The following is a 25,870-nucleotide window of genomic DNA, read 5'->3' as shown; positions in this document are numbered from 1 at the left end:
GTGTTGAAGCGGAAATGTCCATGGCTAGGAATTTCCCACAAAAATAAAATATGTAATGAATGTGCAATTCTAAAAACCTAATTTCTCAATCAGAAGCCTCACCATCACAAACACCTAAAAATAAATGTGTAATGCATATGCAATTCTAAGAAGCTAAGTTCTCAATCAATTACCCAAAAATGGAAAATGGCAAGCACAACTTACCACAAAGCCTCATCATCACAAACACTAGGCCAACACCTGGCTTGCCGGCTTTTTCAGGTTGGTGTCACTGATATTTTTTCTCAGTTCCCGGTGACTTTAACCTAACCCTTCTGTATTACTTCATTGCAGAGCCAGGGCTTAATCTGGTAGGGTGTTGTAATTAGCTAAATGCAGGCTATGCAGCTGATGGCTATGCCAGGGCACGGGGAGTTGGTGCATGTGTTGTTACTTTCAGAGTGGGTGGCCTTAGCATTCTAAACCCAATTGCTGGTGCTTACAGTGAAGATTTGCCTGTCATTTGTATTGTTGGGGGTCCTAATTCTAATGATTATGGTTCTAATCGAATTCTTCACCATACTCTTGGATTGCCTGATTTTTTCCAAGAGCTTCGTTGCTTTCAGGCTGTCACTTGTCATCAAGTAAAATCCAGACATTGCATAATGCTATATCGAACATTTTGCTTACTGAAGTCTCATTTAATGGCTGTAATGTATTACTCTTGTAGGCCATTATCAATGACTTGCAATATGCACAAGAACAGATTGATAAAGCAAACACAAAATGTTTAGAAGAAAGCAAGCCTGTTTATATTAGCATCAGCTGTAATTTGGCAACCACCCCTCATCCCAGTTTCATTCCAGACCCTATTCCTCTCATTTTCTCCAGCAAGTAAGACTACATGCTATAGTACTTTTGGTAGTCCAGTATCTATAAATTAATTTTTTCAATGAAATTCATTTGCAGAAGAAATGAATTCCATATAGATTTATTCGAAGAAACACGTAAATCTTGATAATCTTTATTCACTTGTTTTGTAATGCAGGAAATCAGGAGTTTAAACACTGTCTGTTTCATAATACAGGGAGAAGAGTATAAATACTGACAGTCTCTATTTTCTTGTTTAATAGTGCAGGAGATCAAGAACTTATTGCCTTCCTTTCTTTTTCCTTTTCTTTTTCATTTTGTAATGCAGAAGATCTGAAGTTTAACCCTGACAATTTTTAATATTCACTTGTTTGGTGATGCAAGAAGTCAGGAATTTAAACGTGAGAGTCTTTTCTCCTAAACATCTTTGATTGACCATATATTTTGTTATTTCAGAATAAGTAACCACATGGCTCTGAAATTAGCAGTAGAAGCAACTGCAGAAATCTTAAATAAAGCAAGAAATCCAGTTCTAGTAGCTGGACCAAGACTCCGAGTAGCTAAAGCCTGCAATGCTTTTCTTCAGTTAGCAGATTCTTGTGGTTATGCAATTTCAGTAATGCCAGCAGCAAAAGGCCTTGTGCCAGAAAATCTCCCTAACTTCATTGGAACTTACTGGGGAGCAGCAAGCACTTCTTTCTGTGCTTAAATAATTGAAACTTTTGATGCATTACTATTTACAGGACCAATTTTTGATGATTTAAGCACTGTTGGTAGCTCACTACTCTTTAACAAAAATAAAGCTTTCATTGCAGAATCTGAAAGAGTTATTATTCCAAATATGCCTATTTCTTGGTGTGTGCCATTGAAGAAGTTTCTGGAAAAATTAGCAGAAAGGATTGATTATGACACAAATGCTTATCAGAATTACCAGAGACGAGTATGCGTTGTTCCTGAAAGAGAACTTCCTTTACAATCTGAGGCTAAAAAGGTCTTAAGGGTTAGTGTTCTTTTCTAGCACATACAGAAATTGTTATTAGATAACATGGTTGTGGTGGCTGAGACGGAGGACCCATGGTTTCATTGCCAGAAACTGAAATTGTCACAGGGTTGGGGTTAAGCAGGGCATATATATATATATATATATACACACAATTCATGTTTACACATATTTTATATATAATTGGGAAACATAAATCCATGCAGGTTTCAAATTCAAATTCTATATTCATCAATTGGTTGGTCGTTGGTGCAACTCTTGGTTATGCGCAGGCTGCACGGGACAAGCGAGTTATAGCTTGTCTTGGAGATGGAAGTTTTCAGGTATTATCATTTTGTAGCTTCAACAATTTCCATTATAAAAACTATGCACAATTTCCTACTGTTCTGTTTTAGAATTGGTGTTAACAAAATCCTGAGAAACAAAATTTTATGATTTTAAGGCCACAAGATTTTGGTTTTAAGAAAAAGAACTGTATTATATATTATGAACCATCAATTGACAATGACATGACTAGTACAGATGGCTGCACAAGAAGTGTCAACAATGCTTCGACGGGGGAATAAAAGCAAAATCTTCTTGATCAACAATGGAGGATACTCAACAGAAGCTGTGTTCGTGATGGATCCAACAACGTAATCAAGAACTGGAGCCATGTTAGTCTTGTTAATGCTATAGACAATGGTGAAGGCAAGTGTTGGACAACTAAGGTAGCTAAATTAACCAAGATTTTTTTAAAAAAAATTTTGAAAAATCAATTTAGTTCCTTTTGTTAAATCCAAAAACATTTATGTTCTTGTTTATTGTTTAGGTTTGTCCTGAGAAGGTAATAATTTCAGCAATGGAGAGAATAAAAAGGGATGAAGGGATTGCTTGTGCTTTATAGAGGTCATTGTTGATAAGAATGATACTAGCAAAGAGCTTCTTCAGTTTGGGTGCAGGGTTGCTGCTTCCGGCAGTCGCTAGGAAATGTATTCTCCATCAATTTATTTATAGAGAGCCTTGATGCAATGTTTCACTCTTTAACTTTTTACCGTATTGCAATTTCACTTTATTATAGATAGCCTTGATGCATCGTTGTCTTCACGACGAAGATGTTACCAAATTTTATAATAGGTTACTCGCAAATTTTTGGCTTCTGTACATATTTACCCCTAACATAACAAGCCACGTAAATTAGACGCTGGAGGTCTATTTGTAAATTCGCACGACCTCCCAATTAAAACCCTAAAACCCGAGAGTCCAATTCTCCTTCGCCAAGAGACAGAAAAACCCTCTCCTTTCTTTGTAAAACCCTAGATTCACAGGCAATATCTTATAGCCTTTCACATTGCATCAATGGCCGATTCTATAATTTCCCTTGAGAAGCTGAAATCTTTCTTGAACTCTCAAATTTACGATGAAGAGAAGTGGGCCTTAAACATGGTATGTATCGCGCTCTCCGTAATTTTGTTCAATCTATTACATTAGCATTTTGTTGGTGGTTCCGTGATTTTACCTCTCCGTTTTTTTGTGTCCTTTTGATTCCAATTTATAACTATTTATTCGTGCATAATATTTTTGAAGCTTCTGAATTGACTGTTTGGGCTTGTTGAGTTTGCTGATTCTTGATTGCAATTTGTGTATATGTTCCTTGAGTTCTTTGAATTTTTAGGTTTTTATTTCATTGAATTGAAATTGATGGGTCTGACAATCAGTGAAAGGGAGGCTAGAAAAGGGATGGATCGAAACTGTTTTTGTGGGTTTATATATATATATATATATATATATATATATATATATATATATATATATAAGCTGTATTTTGGTTTTGCAAATCCCTTCATAATATAGTTGCTTGGTATTCTTTTTGCTTTCTTTATTAAGTTTTTATTTGAGAGTTGTATGTCTTGCGATAAGCTCTATGATTCAGGAGCAGGATCTCTTCCAATACATGTAAATACAGTGAAAAAAAAAAGATCTTTTAAGTTAATTAAAGGAAATTTGAGTTTTCTCTGATCTTCAACATAAAACATACTGCAAAGTACAGGAAGATTTAATTGAATAGAACTTTACTTTTTAAGTATCCAGCGAGTATTTCCTGCCTGGTATCAAGAGGGCTCTTCTCTAGGTTAAGAGAGTAAGCATGGTTGCATAGAAGCCTGGAAGTGCTGGATAAAAGAATACATACCATGGTGTTGGATGAATTTGTCAAATATCCGAAATCAGTGTCATATATTCAGGCTTCTTTTAGCGCACACTTGTAAGGTGTGAGTCCTAAGCTGCTTCGTTTACTCGTGAATTCACTCAATATTATATTAGTATTTCGTTTCCGTGGCTTGAAAAAGGAAATCTTCAATTGAAAGTTAGGTTGGTTTCATATAAGATCTCTTCCCAGTTGAGTTTCAGGATAGTATCATAATGTTGATTCCAGCTTGTGTAATCTTATAGGTTATCTCCCCCAATTGGTAGAGCCATCGGCTGATATTAATATTTTAATTTATTCTATACCATTCGTTTATGAGCCTGCCTTTGGAGAATCTGGGTGTTATTCAGATCTCTGTAGTAATTTGTGGTTTCATAATATTGATGGTTAGGCGAAATGTTGACCAACGATCAGTTGAATTTTTGGAAACTGATTATCATAGAATGTCATCTGTTCTTCCATATAAATTACAAACTGAGTTTTCCTTTTCCTCTGCATTGACGAATCCATTACTTTTCTTCTTCCAGAAATTGCTTCGTGCTGCTGGACTGTTTGGAGGATCCATTTTTCTTATGCGGAATTACGGAGAACTCATGGCTATATAATTACAGATGATCGTTTGCTACAATGCTGAGCTCAAAATCCTGATGTATTAGAGTAGTTTTTAAGGAGTTTTAGCTGCTATTTCAAACAGTGGATGGTATTTTGCTACCTGTCTTTGAATTCCACTTAATGGCTGAGCTCCTTAAATTTTACCATATCTTAATCACATTACTTCTTTATGTGGAATTGTTTCTGAACACCTTTGGAATTAAATAACGTTCTGTAATCATAGAATTGTTCTGTGCATGTTTCCTTGTCTCTCTGATCCATGTTCATTTATACACCAGAAAATTTTGCCTTTTCCCCCCACCAAATTATGTGGATCTTATACATCTAAGTCAGGTTCTTAAATTTATTTCCAAGTTTTCTATATTTTTACATATTTAAAAAGTAAAATATTTACATTTTAACCAATTTTGTTTTTAAAAATACTTACTATATGTAACCCAAGATTACAACTTGAATTATGTTTATTTTTTAAGAAAAAAAAATTATATTATGGTGTACAAGACTCTTAGAATTATTTATATTCGAAGTACTATACTACTGTAGCCAATGTGAATTATTTGTTTTTTTTTTTTCTTGAAAATGCAAATAAATTATTTGTTTAATACTTGACTTATTCTATATTATAACTTGGAATTCTAGCTGTAATTTAAAAATAATTCTCACTAAGGATCACTTGCAACTATCGTAAATTATTACTCCATGGATTTTTTTAAAAATATATTTAACAATATAGCTCTAACCATTTTTATACTCTTATACATTAATATTTTTAATTAATCTTCAATATTGTAATTAGACAATAAAAATTAAGTATTAGATTTACGAAAATGTTCTTGCTAGAGGTAAATAATCTTTGAAAACAAATGGAATTTACTTTTTATCAAAATTAAAATTTTTTTATTTAAATGAAATTGAATAAATTGAAATAATATTACAATGTTACACAATAAAAGTAATTCTTTTAATAATTCTCATTATTTTGGTAAAAACTTCATAAACATGAGATTTTAACCAAAACCTTTTAATTTTTATATTTTAATGAAAAATAAGGAGATACCCTAAAAAAATGAAAATAAGGAGATCAAACCATATTATACTTATTAGCCTTACGACACTAATTTAAATTATTTTTGCGATCTATACATTTACAAAATTATATTTTGAGTAATAAACCTTAAGAATTTTACATGTCAAAAAAAAAAAAAAAAAAAAAAAAACAACTTTTAGCTTTTAATAAAAGGGTAAAAAAAAAAGTTGAGTCATGCATCTCTTCTAATTTGTAATTGAAAAAAAAAATTTGTTTATATAAGCACATAGAATAAGTTTTAGCTGTGTTGGGTGTCCACACTTAACTTATATAATAATAAATATGTGTAGAAAAACAATAGAATATGTCTTTTTAACACACAAAAAAAAAAAAATAATCTAAATGTCATTTAAAAAAATAGAATAGATTTTTTTTATATTTTAAATTTAATTAAAAAATATTTACATACTTATTTATTGTGAAAATTACAAAAAAAAAAAGGAATTATATAAGTTCACGATTTTAAAAAAGTCTTTATTTTTTATAGTTAACAGTTAAAATTATGTTAATTAAGATAAAAATTAAATAATTTAATTTTTAAAATTAGAGGAATTAAATAATACTTCCACCATTCTATTTATATAAACAAAATTTCCTTTTAATTGTGTTCTATTTATAAAAAAAAATTACTTAAAATGGTAATTTTGAAACTAATGCTAAAGCAAAAGGTTCAATATGCTCTTATTTTGGTTTTTTTCGTTTATTTTCGTTTAAACATTCACTTTGAAGAATTTCAAGAAAGTGATAGACATTGTTGTGGCCAGCAATTAATATTTCAAAAAAAAACTAAACCATGCACTAAGAAAACGAGAACTTCTTCACATTATGCACACATATTAAATTTGGAGTTATAAGCATAGTCTGAATTTTATATACAATTTGTCTATACTTAATAATTAAATATGTACATATAGTGAGAATTACACGCAAATTAATAAATTTATAATGAAAGAAAATTTTTCTCCAAACAACAGTGCTTAAATTAAATTGTTGTGCTCATTTATATTTACTTATAGTTGTATACATTTACAATTTGATTCTCATAATAACTTTATCTTATAAAGAACTTAAAATATTGCAAATACATAAAATAATTAGTCCACACTCATAGTAAAAACATGAGAACATTTTTAAATAATATATATATATATATATATATATATATATATATATATATATATATATATTAAAAATGTGTATAATATAAATTAAGAATCAGTGAATACATCGAAAATCACATTTTTATTTTGTCAGAAGTCTAACAAATAAAACTATTCGTTTAAGTAATACGTATTTTCTTTCGTCGTTTATCGCCATTTTTCCTCTATATAGAACAGAGAGAGTACGGATATGGTCTCATGACGTAAATACCTAAGTTACCCTTATGTTTGTCAAAGGGTTGGGAATAGTTAAAAGGCTGCACGCGTGTGAAGTTCGGTTACAAACTTTGACGGCTTGAGACGCAGCCGAAATTGAAAATTGAAAACAATATAATATCCCAAGTAGCGAACCCAAGCTCCACCTAGTGCACCTATACCTATTCGGGAATCAGCGCTGCCGATATGCCTCTGATTTTGACAAGTGTCTATTCTAGACCCTCTACACTGACACCGCACACTTCTCTAAGCTCAGCAAAAGTGGATTTTTCAATTCAACCCACTCGCCGCTTCTCTCTTACTTCCCTTCCCTCCCTCCTCCACCAAATTGCCGTTTGTTTACTATTCTTCAAACCTATTTTTCTTTTTTCTTTTTTTTTTTTTTTCGAAAATTTCTTCACACCCTATTTACTTTTGTTACTTCTAAATTTAAATTAAACCAAGCTTTTATTTATTTTTATTTAATTTATTACTTTGTGTGTCTCCGTGCTTGGGTCAAAGTGATATTCAATTAATATCTTTCTTTAATTGAATTATTCCAAATTTCATTAAAATAAAATTCTATTAATAATAGGATCTCCATGTTTTGATTCTTTAATAAAGTACTGTCGATTTTAGATTTCAATCTCAGATTTCAATCTCCTAATGTGATGAATAAATTCGTTTAGAGATGCAATTTACTTCAGTTGATGCAAGCTTTTATTATTTTTTTTGATAAATACATTTTAATCTTTGAATATTTTTATGAATTACTATATTAAAAAGAATAAATACATATTATACCAAAAAAGTTATGTATAGAAATATTTAAATAATTATAGTATGTATTTCACAATAACTTTTTAACATACCTTTTAGTGTTCTGACTAGATTAAAACACTATAGAGAAAATTATACAAAATTACGTCTATTTAAAACTTGCATGTTTTATTTGAGCTTATTAGGAGTGAGTAATTCACAGTTTCTAACCGAAAACTGAATGAAATCGGCTTATCAGTAGGATTCGGATAGTTATTTCAAAAATTCAATTATCAGTTACTTTGGATATATAAAATTATCTGGTTTTTGATTTTTAGTTCGGTTATCATATCATTTGAAAATAATCGAATCTAAATTAAATTAATTACATCAATTTAATTCGGTTTGCATTATACAATTTGATTTTAAATTTAAATACTATAAAAATATATTTAAATGAATCGAAATCAAACTAATTCGGGTTGATTAAAGCAACGCTCACCACGCAGCTTATGATACAGTATCTCTACTCGACTTTTATTTCTTAACTAGATAAGTTTAAAGTCTAAAAACTAGCCAAAAGCCCCAAAGAAAATAAGGTAAAAGCAAGTTACAAAACCAAGCCTTTTAGTCCAAATGGAGTGAAGATAGAGAAGGACGAGGCACAGCAAGCAACAGGTGTTTTCTGGTGTAATGAGTCAGCACTGAACTGATAAAAGAGACATCTTTTTTCTTTTAACTTGCAAATGCAAATGCAACAGCAGATTCAGACAGTCAGCACACAGAACAGAAGAAGAGGAAGGGGGACTAGAACACCGTACATGGTGTTCTCTCTCTCTTCCCACTGCTTGCCACGTGTTCTCCTCTCACAACGTGTTGTCATGTTTTAGAAACCAAACAAATAAAAACTTGTTTTCTTTCTCTTTCTTGGATTTTAAACCGATTTTCTTTCAGTGTTTCCTCTGTCTCAGCCTCTCTCTCTGCTTCTTCATCTGGGTTCGTCACCCTTTTCCTTTTTTTTTTTTTTCTGCTTCTTTTCTACTGGTTTTATAAGTTCTGCTGCCCCTTTTTTTTTTATATATATATATTTTTCTTGGTTTCTGAACCTGCCGGAGCTTGATTTCTGCAGATTCTTCAGTTGGGTACTCTTGTTCTAAGCTTTTAGTTCAAATATTTTATGTTGTCTAACTTGTCTTTATGTTTTCTTTTAACAGGAGAAGGAGAAGAAGAAGAAGAAGAAGAGAGAAGAAGCTTGCAGTTTCTGTTTTAATATCAGAAATTGTTAAGAAAGTGAAAATCGGTGATAGTGATACCAAACTCTTTTCCATGCAAAACAATGGGCATGCGGAAGACCTTTTGAAAGGACTTCTTCTACAGGAGAAACTCAAAGAAAAAACCCAATTGAATACCGATCAAGAAAGGAAAATAAATGAAAAAATCAATCTTGGACTTTCTTTAGGTGGGATTTACTGTGACAATTCCTACGAAAAACCTCTATTGTCAAGGTCATCATCCGTTATTGGAGTTTTAAACCCAAAAAAGGATAATAAGCAATTTGAGTCATTTCTTTCATTGGCTCGGTCTTGCTCTGTTCCTACAAAGATAGAGCAGAAACAGAGCAAACCTACTTCGATGGCTTTGCCTAGAACGGAAATTGATACTGCTGAAGGTTTGTTTATAAGGCAGAGGAATAGAAAGGGAGTTAATAAAAGAGAGAAATCTCCTGATAGAGAACCAATGCCTTCTTCACCTTCTAAAGTTGCTGCATGGGCTGCTGCTTCTGCTGCTAAAAGTCCTGCCTTGTGCCGTGCCCTTGCTCAAATCAAGAGACAGGTCTCTTTGAAACCCAGTAGAAAACTTGAAGGTATAAGTAACTTTTCCTTATTTGTTATATATGCTTAATTTTTAATTGAACTAAAAGTTAATTTTATTCTTTAATTATATGCTTAAAGTTGTTATATTCGATATGTTTTGATAGTTGGACGTTAGGTTTATGAAGCATTAGGTTTCAAATGCTCAAAAGATTATTAGAGAGTTTTAGTAGCATTTGTTTATTGGATTAATTTTTAAGTTGGAAATCTTGATCTCATTGTTTGAAAAAGAAAATTAGTTACTTGTATATGTTGTTTTTTCATTGTTGGTTTTAGATTTTGCGGAGGATTTAGGATTGATAAGCATTAGATATGAAAATTGTTGTAGAGCATTGAAAAAACTAAACTAGTTTAAAGTAAGAGGGTTGTTATAATTAGTGAATTGGTCGTAGTCGGTGTGCTTGAAGAATAATGCTATATTGCTTAGCATGCATTTTAGGGCAATTGCTAGTTTGTATGGCATCTATAGAACTAATTAGAGGAAACACGTAAAAAGGGTTAAGCCAATAGGCTAGGAGAATTTATGGAAATCTATAGGCAAAAGTGATATATAAGAATATTCGATTCGTCGGCTAATGTTTTGAATGATGTGATCAAATCTTCAATTCAATGACAAACCGACAAAATGAGAAAGAATAAACCCGTCCGTGTATCGACAAAAAATGAAAAGGACATGATGATTGTGCATTTGCCATTTATAGAAGTCGAATCGAGCCCTAGCATGTATCGACAAAAACATATATGACATTGTATTTAAAAATCCATATTAAGAAGCTTTGCCGAATAGTTTCACATGCATATTCGTAAACCAATTGTCGGTTTTGAGCATCTTATGAATGAAGGATCGTTTAAATTACCATAGAATTTGGGACATTAATAGGAATTTAATTAGCTACCTTTATTAAAGTTTTTGCCAAGTTGAGGTGGGAAGTGGATGTTCCCATCTTCATATGTGTGATTTAATCTATATGCATAATTTCGAGCATATATTCAAGTTTAATTAATTAGAAGAAGATTATATAAAAGTAAGGGGTTCAAAATAGTATAAAATTTAATTGGAAGAAGATTATATAAATGTAAGGGGGGCAAGATGGTTGGAAGCCCGTTAAAAGTGTAAGATGGTCAAGGTTCAAGGCTTGGGGGGACAATTGCGCCCCTTCAACTACATGTAGAGAAGCCTGCTTATGTATTTGTGTATGATTTTGAGGTGCTTAGGCTTCATGCTATTCTCTGGGGTTTGAGTGCAACTTTTTGCTTATTGAATTCTTCACATCCTTTATATGATCTTATATGCATACTTTATTTCTCTATTTGACTAACAAGTTCGCCGTGCTGATAATTCATGCTTGGATGGCTAGGGAATTGAAATTTATTGCATGCTTGCTTGTATGTTTGTATGATTCATGTACAAAATGTTAGCATCAATTTAGTATGTGCAATGAGACTGTATTGAATTAACAAATCACATAACAAAAATTGTAATGCTCTTGAGCTTAAATTAAATTGACTCTGATGGTTCTTTTAGGATAAAAATTAGAAAAAAAAAAAAAAGAGTCAGGATAGTAGAAATTTGATGAAAGCATAATTGACTTATCCTTTACCTCTAGAGAAACTTATTTACCAACAAGATAAGAATTGCTTATATTTGATGTATGGGTCCATACCATATACCAAACTGAACATAAATAGTTTTTTTTTTTTCAATTCAAACGACGGTATTTATGACCATTTATTGAGCAAAAATAAAACAATAATAATTTTCTTCTTTGATCAGCTTAGTGTATGGGTGGTTTTATATACTCGGTCTTGGCAAGTCTTTTTTTATATATATAACTTTCAATTGAAAGTTAAAGGAGATGCTTGTAGATATTAAGTATGTTTATCTGAAGTGCAACAGGATTATGATCTAACTTGCAGTTGAAAGCATTTTCCAAAAGAAAAAGCCACATAGCTTAGTCATCTAAGAGGGGCTTCCTTAGCAAAAAATTGTTCTGCTTTTAAAAACATTGATTTTGTTTCTTATCTAACCCTAATTTGTTTTCAACTTTATCTCTGAGAAATGTTTTATGCTAGATGGAATAAATTTCCATGCAGCCCAAGAAAGTCCGATCACAGAGGGGGGCACTACCCATTTACAGTCATCACCAGCAGAAGAGTACATAGAAACCAGGGCCATGCCATGGACAAATGCAAATGGAAAGTCAATGGATACTTCCGAAACCAAACTCGAAAATCCGCCAAAAAAGATGAAACTTCTGAACGATGGGTTCGAAGATCATGGAATGGATGTGATGAAACAGATGCCTACTGTGACAACTGTAGGAGATGGCCCTAATGGAAGGAAAGTAGAGGGGTTTCTTTACAAGTATAGCGAAGGTCAAGTGAACATAGTATGCATTTGTCATGGCAGCTTCTTCTCTCCGGAAGAATTCGTAAGGCATGCAGGCTGTGAAGATGTCGCCAACCCCATGAAGCGTATCACAGTCTCCTCTTCTTTTTCCTTTTAGTAGCCCCAATTGGATCGGGAACAATGACATACTTTGGAATTAAGTACGTGATAGGGATTCTGACCCTCCTCTTCTCTACCATAAATACCCTTAGTTTGTTATAAAATATCATATTTGCCTTTGCTTTGAACTTTGTATGTCATTATGAATGTTTTTTATAAAATAAAGACCTTATATTGATTGTTGTTTGTTGTTTTTTTTTTAAAATCATCATATATACTTTAAAATTAATGTAATAAATTTGCTTTATTTGATTTTACCAAAATATTTTATTATTATAAAAATATTACATTTTTCTTTAAGAAAAATTATGGGTTTGAGAAATAATTTTCATTCTCATTATTTTTAAATATTCAACTCAACCATAAGATTATCTTAAAGGAAAAGTCTTATTCAATAAAATAATTAAATTATAATAAATTTATTAATACGGGCATTTTGGTCTTTTTGCTCCTTTGGCACCCATCCGAATGAGGTTATATTATGGTTAATGGAGAAATCCTGAAACTAGTATACTATCCTATTTTCTTTCCGTGTTGTCTCTTTTTGCTTCTGCTAGACTTTCCTTTCTACAGATGAAAACTCCTGATTTTGGTAAGCTTCTAATGGAGGAATGGCTATTTCAGCTCATCTTACTCATGGAGTTGTTTGTATAGTTTTTTTAGTTGTTAATTCATTGTTGCTTTCCAAATTTGTAACTTTATGTAGGAAAATTCTTGCGGTATAATTAAAAATTTTATTTTTGAAAAAAAAATTTGATTTATATATATATTTTTAGTATATAATCAGAAATATTTTCTTTTAAAATAAACATTATTTGTAATTGTTTTAGTGTATAGGTGGTTCATACACCGGACGTAGACAAATCATTTGCTTTTATGTAAACATACGTTTCCAGGAAGTTCCATGAACCTTTATATATTTTATATTTTTTTACAAAAAATATAAAACATGTCAATAATTAAAAAACAGCCTTCTTATTTAAATTAATATTTTTTTTAATTCACTGAGAGGCTCAATGTGCTAATCTAATATTGTGAGCTACATAATAAAAGTAGATGTCTTTTGCCTCATCAAATTGGTGAAAACAATTGTAATCTAAAGAATTTGAACTCGAAATCTCATATTCTCTTACTCTTTCGACTCGTTGAATTGGTGAAAATATTTATGACCGAAAGAATTTAAACTCGAGATCTTCTACTCTCTCACTCTTTATACAAGTAAGAAGACTAATAAAATTATACATGATTGATTAAATCAAATGTTAATTGTTAAAATAGAAATCAAAGTCAACAATACAATAAGTATATTGATTGAATTGGATGGATACGGATATTATTATTAATTTATTGATCATGATAATAAAAGTCCAATAATAAAAAAACGTTGAATACTTTTATTATAATATGATAATAGAAATTAATATTACAAAGAATTCCGTACTTCATATAAAGGTTGAAAGGAGGAATACCTGCACCGTTTATATAGTATTCCGCTGCCTAGTATTTATAGTAAAATAGTTGATAATTACTCTAATTTTTAAAACAATTAACTAATTTCTACATATATATGTTAAAATTATTAATTTAAATTTCTTAAAAACTTAAAATATAAATATATATTCTCTATAGTATTATCAAACTGCTCTTCTGGAAGTTCAAGAAAAAGACAAGAAAATGAAAATTTCAAGAAAAAAAAAAGAAAAGAAAGCAAACAAATTCTGACTGTTCAAGTGACTTTTTGGCTCTCAACCAATTCTGTTTCTACTTTTGAAACTTAAACCACTGGATATGATGAATCTGTCCTCACCTAATTAGAGAAGTCAAACAAATTGCAAAACATAAAAAAAAAAAAAACAGCCATCCCGACGGTCCCTATGATTCGGGCCATTTACGTCACCATTGTTCTTTTTTCTTTTAGATATTTTTTTTTTCCTTCTTCATAATCACTTAATCAGTGGTGATTTTAATTAACAGCAGAAAAATTCATTATCTTAAGTGATAAATGAGAATTATAGAAGAATAAATGTTGAAACTGATATAATCAAACTGTATTTCTATCTAAAAGGAATATTCTTGATCCCTATTCTGATCCATGGCTAAGAATTCTCCATAGCATCAGCTCCTAAGCTGTTTTATATATAAAGTTGACGCCTTTAGTCACATCCTGACTTGTCTAGAGAAACCCATAACTGGGTGACAAGGTGAAAGGAAGTTGGAACTTGAAAGACAGGCTTTAGAGAGAAGTTGAGCCAATATCATGGCTTTGAAATGTAAGTTTCCGAACTACATCTCCAATGATTTCTGGGTTTCTCTGGTGTTTCAGTTTTTGGGTTGTTTGATCTTTGATATGATTTTTGAACTGTTTCCTTTTTGTCCAGTTTTGTTTTTGATTGCTGTTTCATTTGGCTTTTCCATGATTTTTTCTGGGTTTTTTTTTGGGAAGCAACTAGATTACGATAAATTGATAATACTGGTGTGAGATTGTTTCGTATTGGCGTTTTGTATGTGTAGTGAATTAGCTGGATTGATTAGGTGATATAAGTATTTAGTTTAAGGTTTTCTGATCGTTTCTCTATGCACTAATATCCACTGATGATGATATTCCTCAATCTCTTGTTGAATGATCACACCATTCAAGGAATGTGAGCAATTGTTTGTTCCCAATATCTCATATCAATTTTTAGATTACAATTGTGTCATTCGATTAAGTTGTTTGTACTGTACTTTATGTGGATGAATTAATCATTTTGAAGCATAACCTATTACTTTTTTTTTTTTTTTTTTTTTTGTATTGGACGTTATCTCATTCTTGGATTAGTGTGATTGATAAATTTTTTGGTACTGCAGCAAATGCAGGTTATGTTGCAATCGTATTGCTATCTCTTGTGCTTGTATGCAATGCAAGGCCAATCTATCCTCTACCCAGTAAAATAGGCCATAGTCATAGACAGCCTTTGCAGACTTTTCGTCCATTTAATATTGCACATCGAGGATCAAATGGAGAGCTTCCTGAAGAAACTGCTCCTGCATACATGGTATGTATGCATACCTGGTGAAATCCGTGTGTTTTTCCTTTTCTGTTCATATATTTGATTTTTGAATTTTCTACATTCATATTGAGAGAGAACGCACTTATCAAGGAAGTGTCAAATTATTGGTTCTCTTAATTGTTGAATTGTTTTTTCCTTAGTACTTTATTTAATGACACAAACTCTGTGCACACATGAGTCGAGCAATCTTTTTCAGTCCTGATCAATAAATCTTTAGCTGGATCAGATTATTTCCCTTTTTTTCTCTAATTAAATTAAATGAGGCCATATTTAGATGTATCTCAGAAAGTTAGTCCCTTCAAATGTTGGATGCCAAAAGTTGGTTTCATTTTTTTCTCTCTTGCTTTCACCTTATAAGCTTGTGTGTTTCTGATACCAACTGCTTCTCTCAGAGAGCCATTGAAGAAGGGACAGATTTTATAGAAACAGATATTCTATCCTCCAAGGATGGTGTTCTTATATGCTTCCACGATGTTAACCTTGATGACACAACTGACATTGCGGAACATAAGGAGTTTGCAGATCGTAAAAGGACTTATGAGGTTCAAGGAGAAAACATCACTGGCTTTTTCACAGGTAGTGGAGTTGTTGTTCATTTTCTTTACAGATGATTTTGTTGTGCTGCTGGGTACTCCCAGCAGAACTTAAACTTGAAATTTGTGTGCTTCTTTTTCAAGTTTTATGTTTTACCTGAAAAAGAAAATCTGAAAGTTATATCCATTGTGTAGTTGATTTTACTCTCAAAGAACTGAAGACATTGAGAACGAAGCAGAGATATGCATTCCGGGATCAACAGTATAATGGTTAGTCAATTAAATGCACTTAATTTCATATATATTGCACTTATGGAAGTCAGTCATTTCTGGTCTATCAATACATTAAAGTTCAGTCATTTCTGGTCTATCAATACATTAAAGTATATTTCTTGAAAAAATGCCTAGTTGAGCTGTTGGCTTAGAAAAGACTTGCCTCCTTTTGTAGTTAGAGTTCAAAAAAGCTGCTTAACAGTTAGCAGTACTTGGCTTTGAACTGGGTAACTGTGGGATTGGGGCTAATTAATTACTTTGAAAAAGTAATGAGAGAATAAAGGATGACCCAGTACATGAAATATCCCACATTTGTGAGCTTTTGCAGAGAAGCTGTTTCTGTGGTTGGATCCCATGAAGCCACCCTCGAAATAATGAGAGAATAAAGATCTAAATATTTACTGTTGTAATAACTAACAAGAAGAAATGACATGTGCTTAGCTTTTCTTAATCAATTGATTTGGTTTGTGCTGAATGATTAATAGTTTTGCTACATCTGGAATTGGATTGTAATGAATTGTGGATATCTACTCTCTCTGGTGATCTTTGCTTAAATCACTTAAAGTAACCTGCCATATCTGTGCTGTACAATGCCAATTTTTACAGTATAGATTTTATTCTGTCCATCATGATAACAGAATGCTAGTGCATTTTGGAGCATATGTGGCGATAGATAGCCGAGTATAAAATATTTTAGCTGTTTCTCAGGAAAATTTCCCATAATTACATTTGAAGAATACATATCAATTGCACTGGATGCACCAAGAGTTGTTGGAATATACCCAGAGATCAAAAATCCTGTATTTATCAATCAGCATGTAAGAAATTTCTTTCCACAATATAACTTGAAGTATATTTGCAGAAAAGCTTGCTTTAACATTAATCAGAATCACAAGGTTTTCTTTTTCCTTTTCCAATATTATCACTGACCTCCCCAATCTCTTAGACTATGCTGACAATGGCAGTTTGGAAACTGTTCATTTTTTCTTGAACTTTAATGAGATTTTAATGAACAGCTAAAAGTTTAAATTATGGAGCAGATTCTTTTACAAAACATTTACAAATTATGTAATGTCAGGTAAAATGGCCTGGCGGTAAGCGATTTGAAGACAAGTTTGTTGAGATACTACAAAAGTATGGATATGAAGGTTCATATATGTCAAAAGAGTGGCTGAAACAACCCATCTTTATCCAGTCCTTTGCACCAACATCACTCGTGTATATATCAAATTTGACAGACTTACCCAAAGTCTTCTTGATTGATGATGTTACCATTCCGACCCAGGACACTAATCAGGTTTCTGTCACTTATCTCTCTGCAGAAGATTTACTCAGTTGATTTAATTGTTATTCTAGTTGTCACTATTCTACTTTTAAACGTCCACACTGGATCATTTGAAGGATCAAATATCATATCGTGGGTTTCATTTTCAAGAGGTTACTCAAGGATGAAATTATCTGAAATACAATACATTTGATTGGTAGATCATAGGAATGAATGGCTATAGACACCAAAATCCACAAATTCTATCGCAGGAAAGCTCATATTTGATTGTGGAATTGCTACTTTCCTGCCTTAAGTTCTGTAGAATCCTTTTCCCAATCTGATCAGGGATGTCAAAGGCTGGACTATTATATGTGTACCAGACACCACAAATTCTAAATCTTTATTATTGTCTAAATATCCGATGAATGCAACTCATTCCAACCCTTTCGACTTTATAAGTTCTAATGGAAGATTATTAATTTGCAGTCATATTGGGAAATCACTTCTGATGCTTATCTAGACTACATTAAGGAATATGTGGTAGGCATTGGACCCTGGAAGGATACAATTGTTCCTGTAGTTAGTAATTATTTGCAAACACCTACAGATCTTGTTGCCAGAGCACATGCCCGTGATCTACAGGTAAACTTCTCTGTCCAGTGCTTGTCTTATGGCTATAATATTGTTACTGAAAAACAAAGATAAAGGAACAATTGCAATAAACTATTTCTTCAGTAATGCATTGCAATCTTGAAATGGTAATCTCTTTTGTCTTTGAATTGGATGAAGGTACTGAGTTTTTGAACAGATTAGATTGCTCATACCCTAATGACTAAACTGTTTCAACGCACTATAGCAAACCAAATTGCTTAACTTGATATACGCCGAATGTCCATAAAAGATATTAATGTCAATAGGCTTGCTGAGGCCTAACTTTCCAAAGCAACTAACATGTTCTTTATGTATTATCTTGAAATGCTTAGTGATTCTTTATGAAACTTAGCACAGTTTTGTTCACGCATTCTCTATGTTTTTTCTTGATATATTCATCTGGGAAAATTTCTTCTCAATATTTCCACAAATTTTTTACTGTCATCTGAACAGCATTATTTCACTTACATAAATCATAGTTATTTCTGTTCTTAAAATCTAAATTCTCCCTAAATTGTGATTTAAATTCAGGTGCATCCATACACATACCGCAATGAGGCTAAGTTCTTACACTTCGACTTTCATCAAGACCCATATGCAGAATATGATTACTGGCTTAACAAGATAGGAGTTGATGGCCTCTTTACAGATTTCACTGGGAGTCTGCATAATTTTCAGGAGTGGACATCACCTGAAGATGACAACACTAAATCCAAACTTTTGCATAAAATAGCATCACTGATCTCTTCATATAAAAACTGATGAGATGAACTGATTTTATTTGTCATCTTTAGGGTCAATTTCTCCGAGCTACATTATTTATTCATTAAATATAGTTTCAGGCTTCTCCTGTCACTCCAGCTGAGAATAATTTATTTAGTTCGATGAGGTTATCCTATGCAAAGTGTTTTTATTTTGCTTGCGTTTTGCCTGTTTCGGTATTTACTTATTATCTAGCAAATTTAATCACCGATACTGAAACCTTCGTTTCCCTTAAAGCTGATAATGAGAAAATGTACTTTTATTATGCAAGGCTCATGCACAGACATGCAGAACACCAAAAATGTAATAATGAAGTTCTCATAAGGTCCTGATGAAGTCTCTATCCATTTAAGTTTGGTTTATTTTTGGAACTTCACCTAATTTAACGGTCTAACTTTCTTTCCCTTGTCTCTAAAGATTCTACACTTGTCAAGTTGAAAGAATTTTAAATTGATATTACCTTTATCCTAATAATATGAATCAATAACAATGGAACCAACCATATTTTTAGTGATGCAACTGCAAACTGAATGCAGTTGGCTGAGCCCAAGCAACCAGATTTATTTAATAGCTCTAACTGCATAAGATAATTTTGATATATATCTAGGAGCATAGCTAAACAAAGCAACTAATAGAATAATCATATATTACAAAGTGTTTGGAGAATCGACAATCTAGAATTCTAGATCTGGCTTACTATCCCTTAAGATACAAAAAGATTGGATGTTATATTGGCCGAGCCACATTTTAAGAACAAAAACAAAGTCATCTACTAAGAAGCTTTCATCTTTGAGATCTCTTCTAGCAAATATCTTGATTCTGCAGCAAAATCAACTGGAGCAACAGCCCTAACTGTTATTCTTTGCCTCTTCTCGTTATTGTACTCGTTTTGAGTAACACTGACCCTAAAAAGATGAGGGTTCCATGTGGCTTCTTTCAATTTCATTTGGTATGAAGTCCCTTCTTCCTGATAATGTCAAAATGTGATTAAAGGAGTCAGAAACCAATTTCTCGAATTTCATATGTTCACCTAAATTAATTTAATTTCAGATGTTTCTTTGATAGTAGTGTACCTGTGATTTCAGTGTATCAAGTTCATCAGCAGAGCAACCAATGATCTTCTCTGCTTCTTCATTGAATGTAGAAACCCAACCTTCACCACTTGCATCTGAGACTCTAACCACCATAATATACCTTGAAAATACAACAGATAATTTAATGTTAAATTTCCATTGCAATGCATATATAATGTTATTGCCCTTTAATATTCCCTTTCAGATTCTCACCTTAAACTGCACTCTGCATCACTCTTCTGGCATGCTTCACACCAATATCCACCTCCAACAGCTTCAGTCACTTTCTTATTGCAAGTTTTGCAAGCCCGGTACCACATGCTCTGATCAGGCTTAATAAAACTTATATATGCCCTAATGCTGAAAAATGCAGGCTGCAATGGACACAATCGAATTCACTTTCTATCAATTAAATAACTCCCTCAAACTTTCAATCAGTTGATCGGTCATTAATTAATCAAATCAAGCTCTATTATCTCCAATGCAAAACATAGTTAGCAATTTTAAATGTTTCATTGCTGGAGACCAATCAGAAGTTATAAATTAAAACTTTCAAGTGAAAGGCATTTCATTTATTTGTGAAAGATTAACGATGCCCATACCTTGTCACTACCCAAAGATGGATTGCTTGTTATGTGAGAGATGGTGACTCGGTCAGAGTACATAGATCTCGCTCCGCTCTTTGTTGAAGGGCTTAAACCAGAGCCAACAGAGGACATTGAAGCCTCTTTACCTTCAGAATCATACCTAGCAAACAACTAAATGTGTTAATACACATTAGCAAAAAAAATAGAAAAAGAAATATCGAGTGCAAATATTGATGACAAAAATTTACCAGCTCCTCAGCTTATTTGAATCAGGAATATCTGGATTGATTTGTAGAATGCTTCTACCCAATGTAGACAAAGATACTCCTGCATAAAATGTAAAATTGACAACTACATATCAAGATCACTTTCAAAGACACAGCAACCAGAAAATAACATAACAGCACAAGAGAACAGTAGTTTACCTTGAAAGTCACCAACTTTAAGAGATTTGATTGCAACTACAGGCGATTTATCAGCAACGTCAAGTAATTCTTGCCCCACATCGGTTGCAAGATCATTCCATAGAGACACTACAACTGTCTTCTTCCTGTATTACACATTCGCTGCTTCAATATGGTGTAACTACAAAGATAAATTAAAATGAATTGAGTAAATGGTAGAAAGAATAATTACGTCTCATCTGCAATAGTTATGTCACGCTTTGGGACAATATCATTGTTGCTTTTCCTTCTAATGCTCATTGTCGGAGAAACACTTTGAACAACTCCAATAACATCTAAAACAGATCAGAAAACATGTTACTAGACAATGAGAACAAGGGCCAAGGAAGAGTGCACATCAACAATGGATTCCTAAAGTAGGTTCTTACCAACAAGCTCATTTGTATTAACATATGGACCCAATTGATCAATTGGGACAAAATTGAATTTTGTTTCAGGAATAAAAGTTGCTTCATTTCTGGCCTCCTCTACTTCAGAGTTCTCATTTAAAGTCATTTCATAATCATTTTGCACTGTCCTAAACTGTTTGTTAGCAACTCTGAGAGTTCCTTTTGATATGTAGTAAACCTTTCCCAACTGAAACTTGTCATAGAATTTCCTTGCAGCCTCATTAAACATTGTTGCTTGTATCTGTGTACCCTGCATATAGAAAATCCATTTATCAATTCATAGTCCCTCTAACTGGGAAACTAAAATTGCAAAATACACATAACCAAATTTCCAAACAGAACTTACATCTTCATCTGTTAACTCAACATTGAAAACACACCCTTCTCCTCTTGCATTCTTATATGTACGCATATTTCCTTTGCTTGTAACTCTGACCTTGATAGTCCAGTTGCCTTGGTAAGGATTCAAAGAAACAAGAGGATGAACTCTTCTTGTCATGGCCATTCGTGCAGCAGGAGCCATACTGAAATTTACATAGACATGAGATATGAATACACAACAATAAAAATGAAATAGTGAACCCTTATCAATAATTTAAAATTTGGCTAAAGCCAACCAAACAAGAAAGACTCACTTTCCACGTTGTTCATGCACTATTTGAGCAGCTGATTTTGCAACTATTTCTTGTTTTGGCTTCAAAAGAATGCCAACTTCTTTCTTAGCTTCAGTCTTGATCTCATTTTCTTGTTTTGGTTTCAATATTATGCCTACTTCTTCCTTTTCTACCTGTTCCTTGATTTCCATTTCAAGGGCAGGAGAAACCACCTCACATTTTGTTATGATTAAATAACTGGAACAATTGAAAAGAACCCCATCAAATTAGCAATCAAATCGAAAAATTCAAACCAATCTAAGAAAACAAACTAAGATGGAAGCTAAGTTTCATACTTCTCCGATTTACTGGGTATTTCATTGACTGTGTAATCAATGATACGAATAAGACCCAAATTTTGGATGTTTCCGGAGATAATCTCAGTGGACAAACGGGAATTGAAAATTGCTTTTATCCTCCTCTTTCCATCATTAGCATCAAACCTGCAAGCCAAGAGCAACAAAGCTAAATCAAAAACAGTTTGCATGGTATATACAGAGTAGCTATATCATCAAATCTGAAAGCCTGAACTCGCTTATTGAAATAAACCCATAATTGGAAAGAAAATGCATACAATCAGAAAATTCAAGTAGCTCTACGAACGTGTTTATTCCTATCAAACTATGAGAATCACATCAATTGATGAAATAAGAGAGATATTTACCCATAAGATTTCCCTTTAGGTTCTAGATTGGTGATCTGGAGGATGATTTCAGGTACATCAGCAGCTGAATCTGGTTTTGGATTTGAGAGCAAAGTAGCTATAGCATCTGGACTCACCCATTTTGCCATCTCTCTCCTTTTCTCTTTCTTTCTCTCTTTGATTTCTGGGTTTTTGGGTAGTGGAAGATGGAGATTGAAGCCGCCTATGGAGGAGTGTGTGTTTTGTATGGAGTGATTTTGGCGCGATACTAAAGCTATTTGCTTCTTTGGAATTTTCTTTTCGCGGTTAAAACTAAAAAAATGGAAGTAAATTGAAAGTGGAGGCTGTTTTCGAGTTTTTCTGTTGGCGGGAAACTATAACATTTTGTTTGGGTCCCGCCGATTCTATTGAAATTTATGTAAATTACTGTTCTGCCCTCCTTTTTTTGGTTTGGCATAATGCTAAATTGGGTTATTTTCTATTGGGCCTAATCGTACAGCCCAATAAATTTTATGTAACTAACGATTAATGAAGATTAAAAATTTTGTCATTAATTTTTTCATTTATTTTTTATCGTATAATAAGTCTGCTAACGTTATTAAATTAAAAATTTTATGGTAATAATAATACATAATTGAAAAATATGGATGAAATCAACCAAATTCGAAAACATAATTATAGGTTTTAAAACGACTTTTCTCTAGAATACTATGTTCTTGTAAATACAATAATAAATTTCAATATGATAAAATCATATATGCATTGAAAAATATAAAATTATGTAGTATTATAACCAAAATTTTTTAAAAATTATAATTTTTATGAGATTAATAACATAATTTTACTTTATTGAGGCAAAAATTAAATTTTAATGAACCTAATATCATAAATCCACTATAATAAAATTAATTTTTTTAAAAATTTTATAAGTGCAGAGCAAGGTGGGGTATAGATGGAAGCAAGTAGAATCCGTCAATTTTGAATTAGTAGCTACTCTTATAGCTGCACTTGTTTGATTTTTTTTTTTTTTTTTTTTTTTTGAGCTTTTGGTCCCAATTGAATCAAAAAGAGAGAGAGAGAGAACCAAAGCATATAACTCTCTATACAAAGAGATTTCAAAATAAAATTGGAACATTTTTACTGAGGAAAGCAAAATTTTGAAGAGTGTTTTTGAATATATAAGTTTGTGATCTCTCTTACATGTGTTCCTCTGGAATTAATTTCCGTTTTACAACAATGTTAACAGTAGAAAATTTGTGGCAGAATTCTTCTGCAACAAAGATTTGTCAATCATACATCACGAACGCGAAGAACTACAACAGGGTAAGCAAGCGAACCATCTATTCATACCAGCATTTGCAGGTGGTTTAGCAGTACTAGTCCCTGGATTAGGCTGTTCTAGTTGTGGTTTTTGCTGCGACTCTGGTTCTTGTGACACTTTAGGAGTCTGTGGCTGTGATGGCGAACGCGGTGATGCATTTGGCTTTGATGAATCGGCTTTGTGATCGGTCAATCTGCATATATAAACACAAACATCCAATCATTTCTTCTTGACGTTAGACGTTAGATGTCAGATAGATGTTAGAACTTCATTTCATGTATGGCAGAAACACATAGACTTACATTGGAAATGCAAATGATTTGACACTAGCTCCACTAACATCTGAACGACGAAAGCTAGCAGAACGCTGAGATTTCTTGGGAGTTTCTTTAGGAGTTTCATTTTCTTTTATGGTTTCAGAATTAACAACAGCCTTGTGTTTAGCAGAAGATTTACTAATCGGTGAAGGAATATTCATGTCTCGCTTACTGGAAGGCTTTACCAAAGGAGAAACAGGTGCAGACATGCTAATCTCACCAGGTAACCCTATTAGCTCTCCTCCCATAAATGATTGTTCTCTAGTGAAGCTCATATTCCCCATGTGAATACTGAACAAAGATTCACTAGAAGCAGCACTCCATTCCATTGGCGCCTGAGATTTATTTCTTGCAAACATTGCAGATGGAAATCTATATGAAGGAGAGGTGTTCATGTCCAGGCTTGTTGTCACATCTCTATTTTCTTCTGCTAATTGAGTACCTTGAGAGAGTCTGCTGCTATTATGGGTTAACTCAATATGGTCTTTAGAAGATGCACTTATTTTATTTTCTTTCTCATATCGAGTATCTTCAATCTGTTTGCCTTCAATCTCCGAACTTCCCATACTAACACACAGCAGAGCAGTTCATCAATAGGGATATTTTTTTTTTTTAATTGAATCTATAGACATGACAATGCAAGAAGATCTCAAGAAAGCAAGATTTGGGTTTTTCTTCCTCTTTATCTTTTATTTTGTTTAGCGATATTATTGTTGCATTTTGGTTGAAATTATTCTTGAAAATCAAATTCTATTTCAAGGACATGAAAATTAAAAATGGGTGTTTAGCTTATATCCTATTGTCCCCATAGACAATAATTGCAGGAGCTTCAACTAACATTCTGTAAATTTTGATAAGCAGTATCGAAAAGAAGAAACCCAATTGTTATCGAGAAAAGATTGATTGTCTTGTAACCTTTTTATCAGAATTCCAATTATATATCTGAAAAATATCATTTTACACAAAATATTGACAGGAAAGAAACAATACAATGCAATTGTAGAAGGAAAGTATAAGGAAATTCAAAATCAATTAGCATTTAGCAATAACAATGTTTATTTATAAGACAATATATAATTACTTACTGTTATAAAGGCAAAAACAACCCAAGAAGTTGGCAACGAAGGGATCAAATCAAAAATGGCTCAAAACTCTGTAACGTACAATTATTTTCTTGATCAACGGGGGAAAAGAGAAAACTGATAGCAAAATCCAAGAAAGTGAGAGAGAGGGAGAGAAAGTGAGAGAAAGAGAAAGAGAAAGAAGATAGAGGAAGTGAGGTGTTGAAAGGAAAAAGGCGATAAAGGATTTTTATGGTGAGGCATAGTTATAGGTATTCTTTGTTTCAGTTTCATTTTAGAAATAACAAACTCTTCTTAAGCCTTCGCGCCATCCTCAACGTCCCTATCCCAGATCAACTGTCTGTCTTATTATTATTATTATTATTAAAAATCTTAAAATCAAAATTGAAACGATATATATATATATATATATACACACCAAGACTTTACGAGTACAAAATCCATCATTTCATTTAATTTAATAGTTTATTCCAAAAAATAAGGTTATAAATTAGTCAAGTTACGAGTTGTTTGAGACTCGGCTTAAAAATAACAATTAATCCCAAAAACAATATTTTTTGAACTTATAAAATTGATTT

General features: G+C 32.4%; 5 protein-coding genes and 1 pseudogene across 8 annotated transcripts; 4 read left to right on the top strand and 2 right to left on the bottom strand.

Moving 5' to 3' along the window:
* The first annotated feature begins 179 nt into the window (after positions 1-179).
* On the top strand, positions 180-4,883 carry LOC149492995 (pyruvate decarboxylase 1-like; annotated as a pseudogene). The gene is made up of 8 exons (XR_016322931.1): positions 180-261; positions 334-623; positions 710-873; positions 1,306-1,968; positions 2,059-2,172; positions 2,372-2,559; positions 2,661-3,274; positions 4,562-4,883. The product of XR_016322931.1 is annotated as a pyruvate decarboxylase 1-like (transcript).
* Positions 3,188-4,883, top strand: TOM5 (mitochondrial import receptor subunit TOM5-like protein). Its single transcript, XM_012225002.4, has 2 exons — positions 3,188-3,274; positions 4,562-4,883. Exons 1-2 carry the CDS (start codon positions 3,188-3,190, stop codon positions 4,637-4,639), a joined length of 165 nt encoding a protein of 54 aa, XP_012080392.1. The 3' UTR covers positions 4,640-4,883.
* Positions 4,884-8,480: 3,597 nt separating this feature from the next.
* LOC105640635 (ninja-family protein AFP3) lies at positions 8,481-12,409 on the top strand. 3 transcript variants are annotated; one of them, XM_012225000.4, is made up of 3 exons: positions 8,481-8,843; positions 9,062-9,711; positions 11,792-12,409. In XM_012225000.4, exons 2-3 carry the CDS (start codon positions 9,174-9,176, stop codon positions 12,223-12,225), a joined length of 972 nt encoding a protein of 323 aa, XP_012080390.1. In that variant the 5' UTR covers positions 8,481-8,843; positions 9,062-9,173; the 3' UTR covers positions 12,226-12,409. The 3 variants fall into 3 exon arrangements, with proteins under 3 accessions (XP_012080390.1, XP_012080391.1, XP_020537434.1); XM_012225001.4 differs by having other exon boundaries at positions 8,485-8,843; positions 11,813-12,409; XM_020681775.3 differs by lacking the exon at positions 8,481-8,843 and adding an exon at positions 8,880-8,984.
* Positions 12,410-14,185: 1,776 nt separating this feature from the next.
* GDPD6 (PLC-like phosphodiesterases superfamily protein) lies at positions 14,186-18,914 on the top strand. The gene is made up of 8 exons (XM_012224998.4): positions 14,186-14,497; positions 15,075-15,262; positions 15,670-15,853; positions 16,006-16,080; positions 16,792-16,901; positions 17,162-17,380; positions 17,837-17,992; positions 18,533-18,914. The coding sequence occupies exons 1-8, from the start codon at positions 14,485-14,487 to the stop codon at positions 18,761-18,763; spliced, it is 1,176 nt and encodes a 391-aa protein (XP_012080388.1). The 5' UTR covers positions 14,186-14,484; the 3' UTR covers positions 18,764-18,914.
* A 408-nt stretch (positions 18,915-19,322) lies between these two features.
* On the bottom strand, positions 19,323-22,858 carry RPA70B (RPA70-kDa subunit B). Its single transcript, XM_012224997.4, has 12 exons — positions 22,594-22,858; positions 22,226-22,372; positions 21,912-22,127; positions 21,623-21,800; positions 21,256-21,526; positions 21,060-21,162; positions 20,849-20,973; positions 20,672-20,750; positions 20,439-20,583; positions 20,050-20,210; positions 19,837-19,957; positions 19,323-19,730 (listed from the first exon to the last, which is right to left on the bottom strand). Exons 1-12 carry the CDS (start codon positions 22,719-22,721, stop codon positions 19,536-19,538), a joined length of 1,869 nt encoding a protein of 622 aa, XP_012080387.1. The 5' UTR covers positions 22,722-22,858; the 3' UTR covers positions 19,323-19,535.
* Positions 22,859-23,703: 845 nt separating this feature from the next.
* LOC105640781 (homeobox-like protein) lies at positions 23,704-25,493 on the bottom strand. Its single transcript, XM_012225175.4, has 3 exons — positions 25,296-25,493; positions 24,196-24,777; positions 23,704-24,086 (listed from the first exon to the last, which is right to left on the bottom strand). Exons 2-3 carry the CDS (start codon positions 24,774-24,776, stop codon positions 23,870-23,872), a joined length of 798 nt encoding a protein of 265 aa, XP_012080565.1. The 5' UTR covers position 24,777; positions 25,296-25,493; the 3' UTR covers positions 23,704-23,869.
* Positions 25,494-25,870: the final 377 nt, after the last annotated feature.

This window comes from Jatropha curcas, chromosome 10, assembly GCF_041381405.1.
Source record: "Jatropha curcas cultivar XTBG-Jc1 chromosome 10, XTBG_Jcur_1.0, whole genome shotgun sequence".
Taxonomy (NCBI): domain Eukaryota; kingdom Viridiplantae; phylum Streptophyta; class Magnoliopsida; order Malpighiales; family Euphorbiaceae; genus Jatropha; species Jatropha curcas.
Note: the sequence above shows the minus strand (reverse complement) of the source record. Positions and strands in the feature narration are given on the sequence as shown.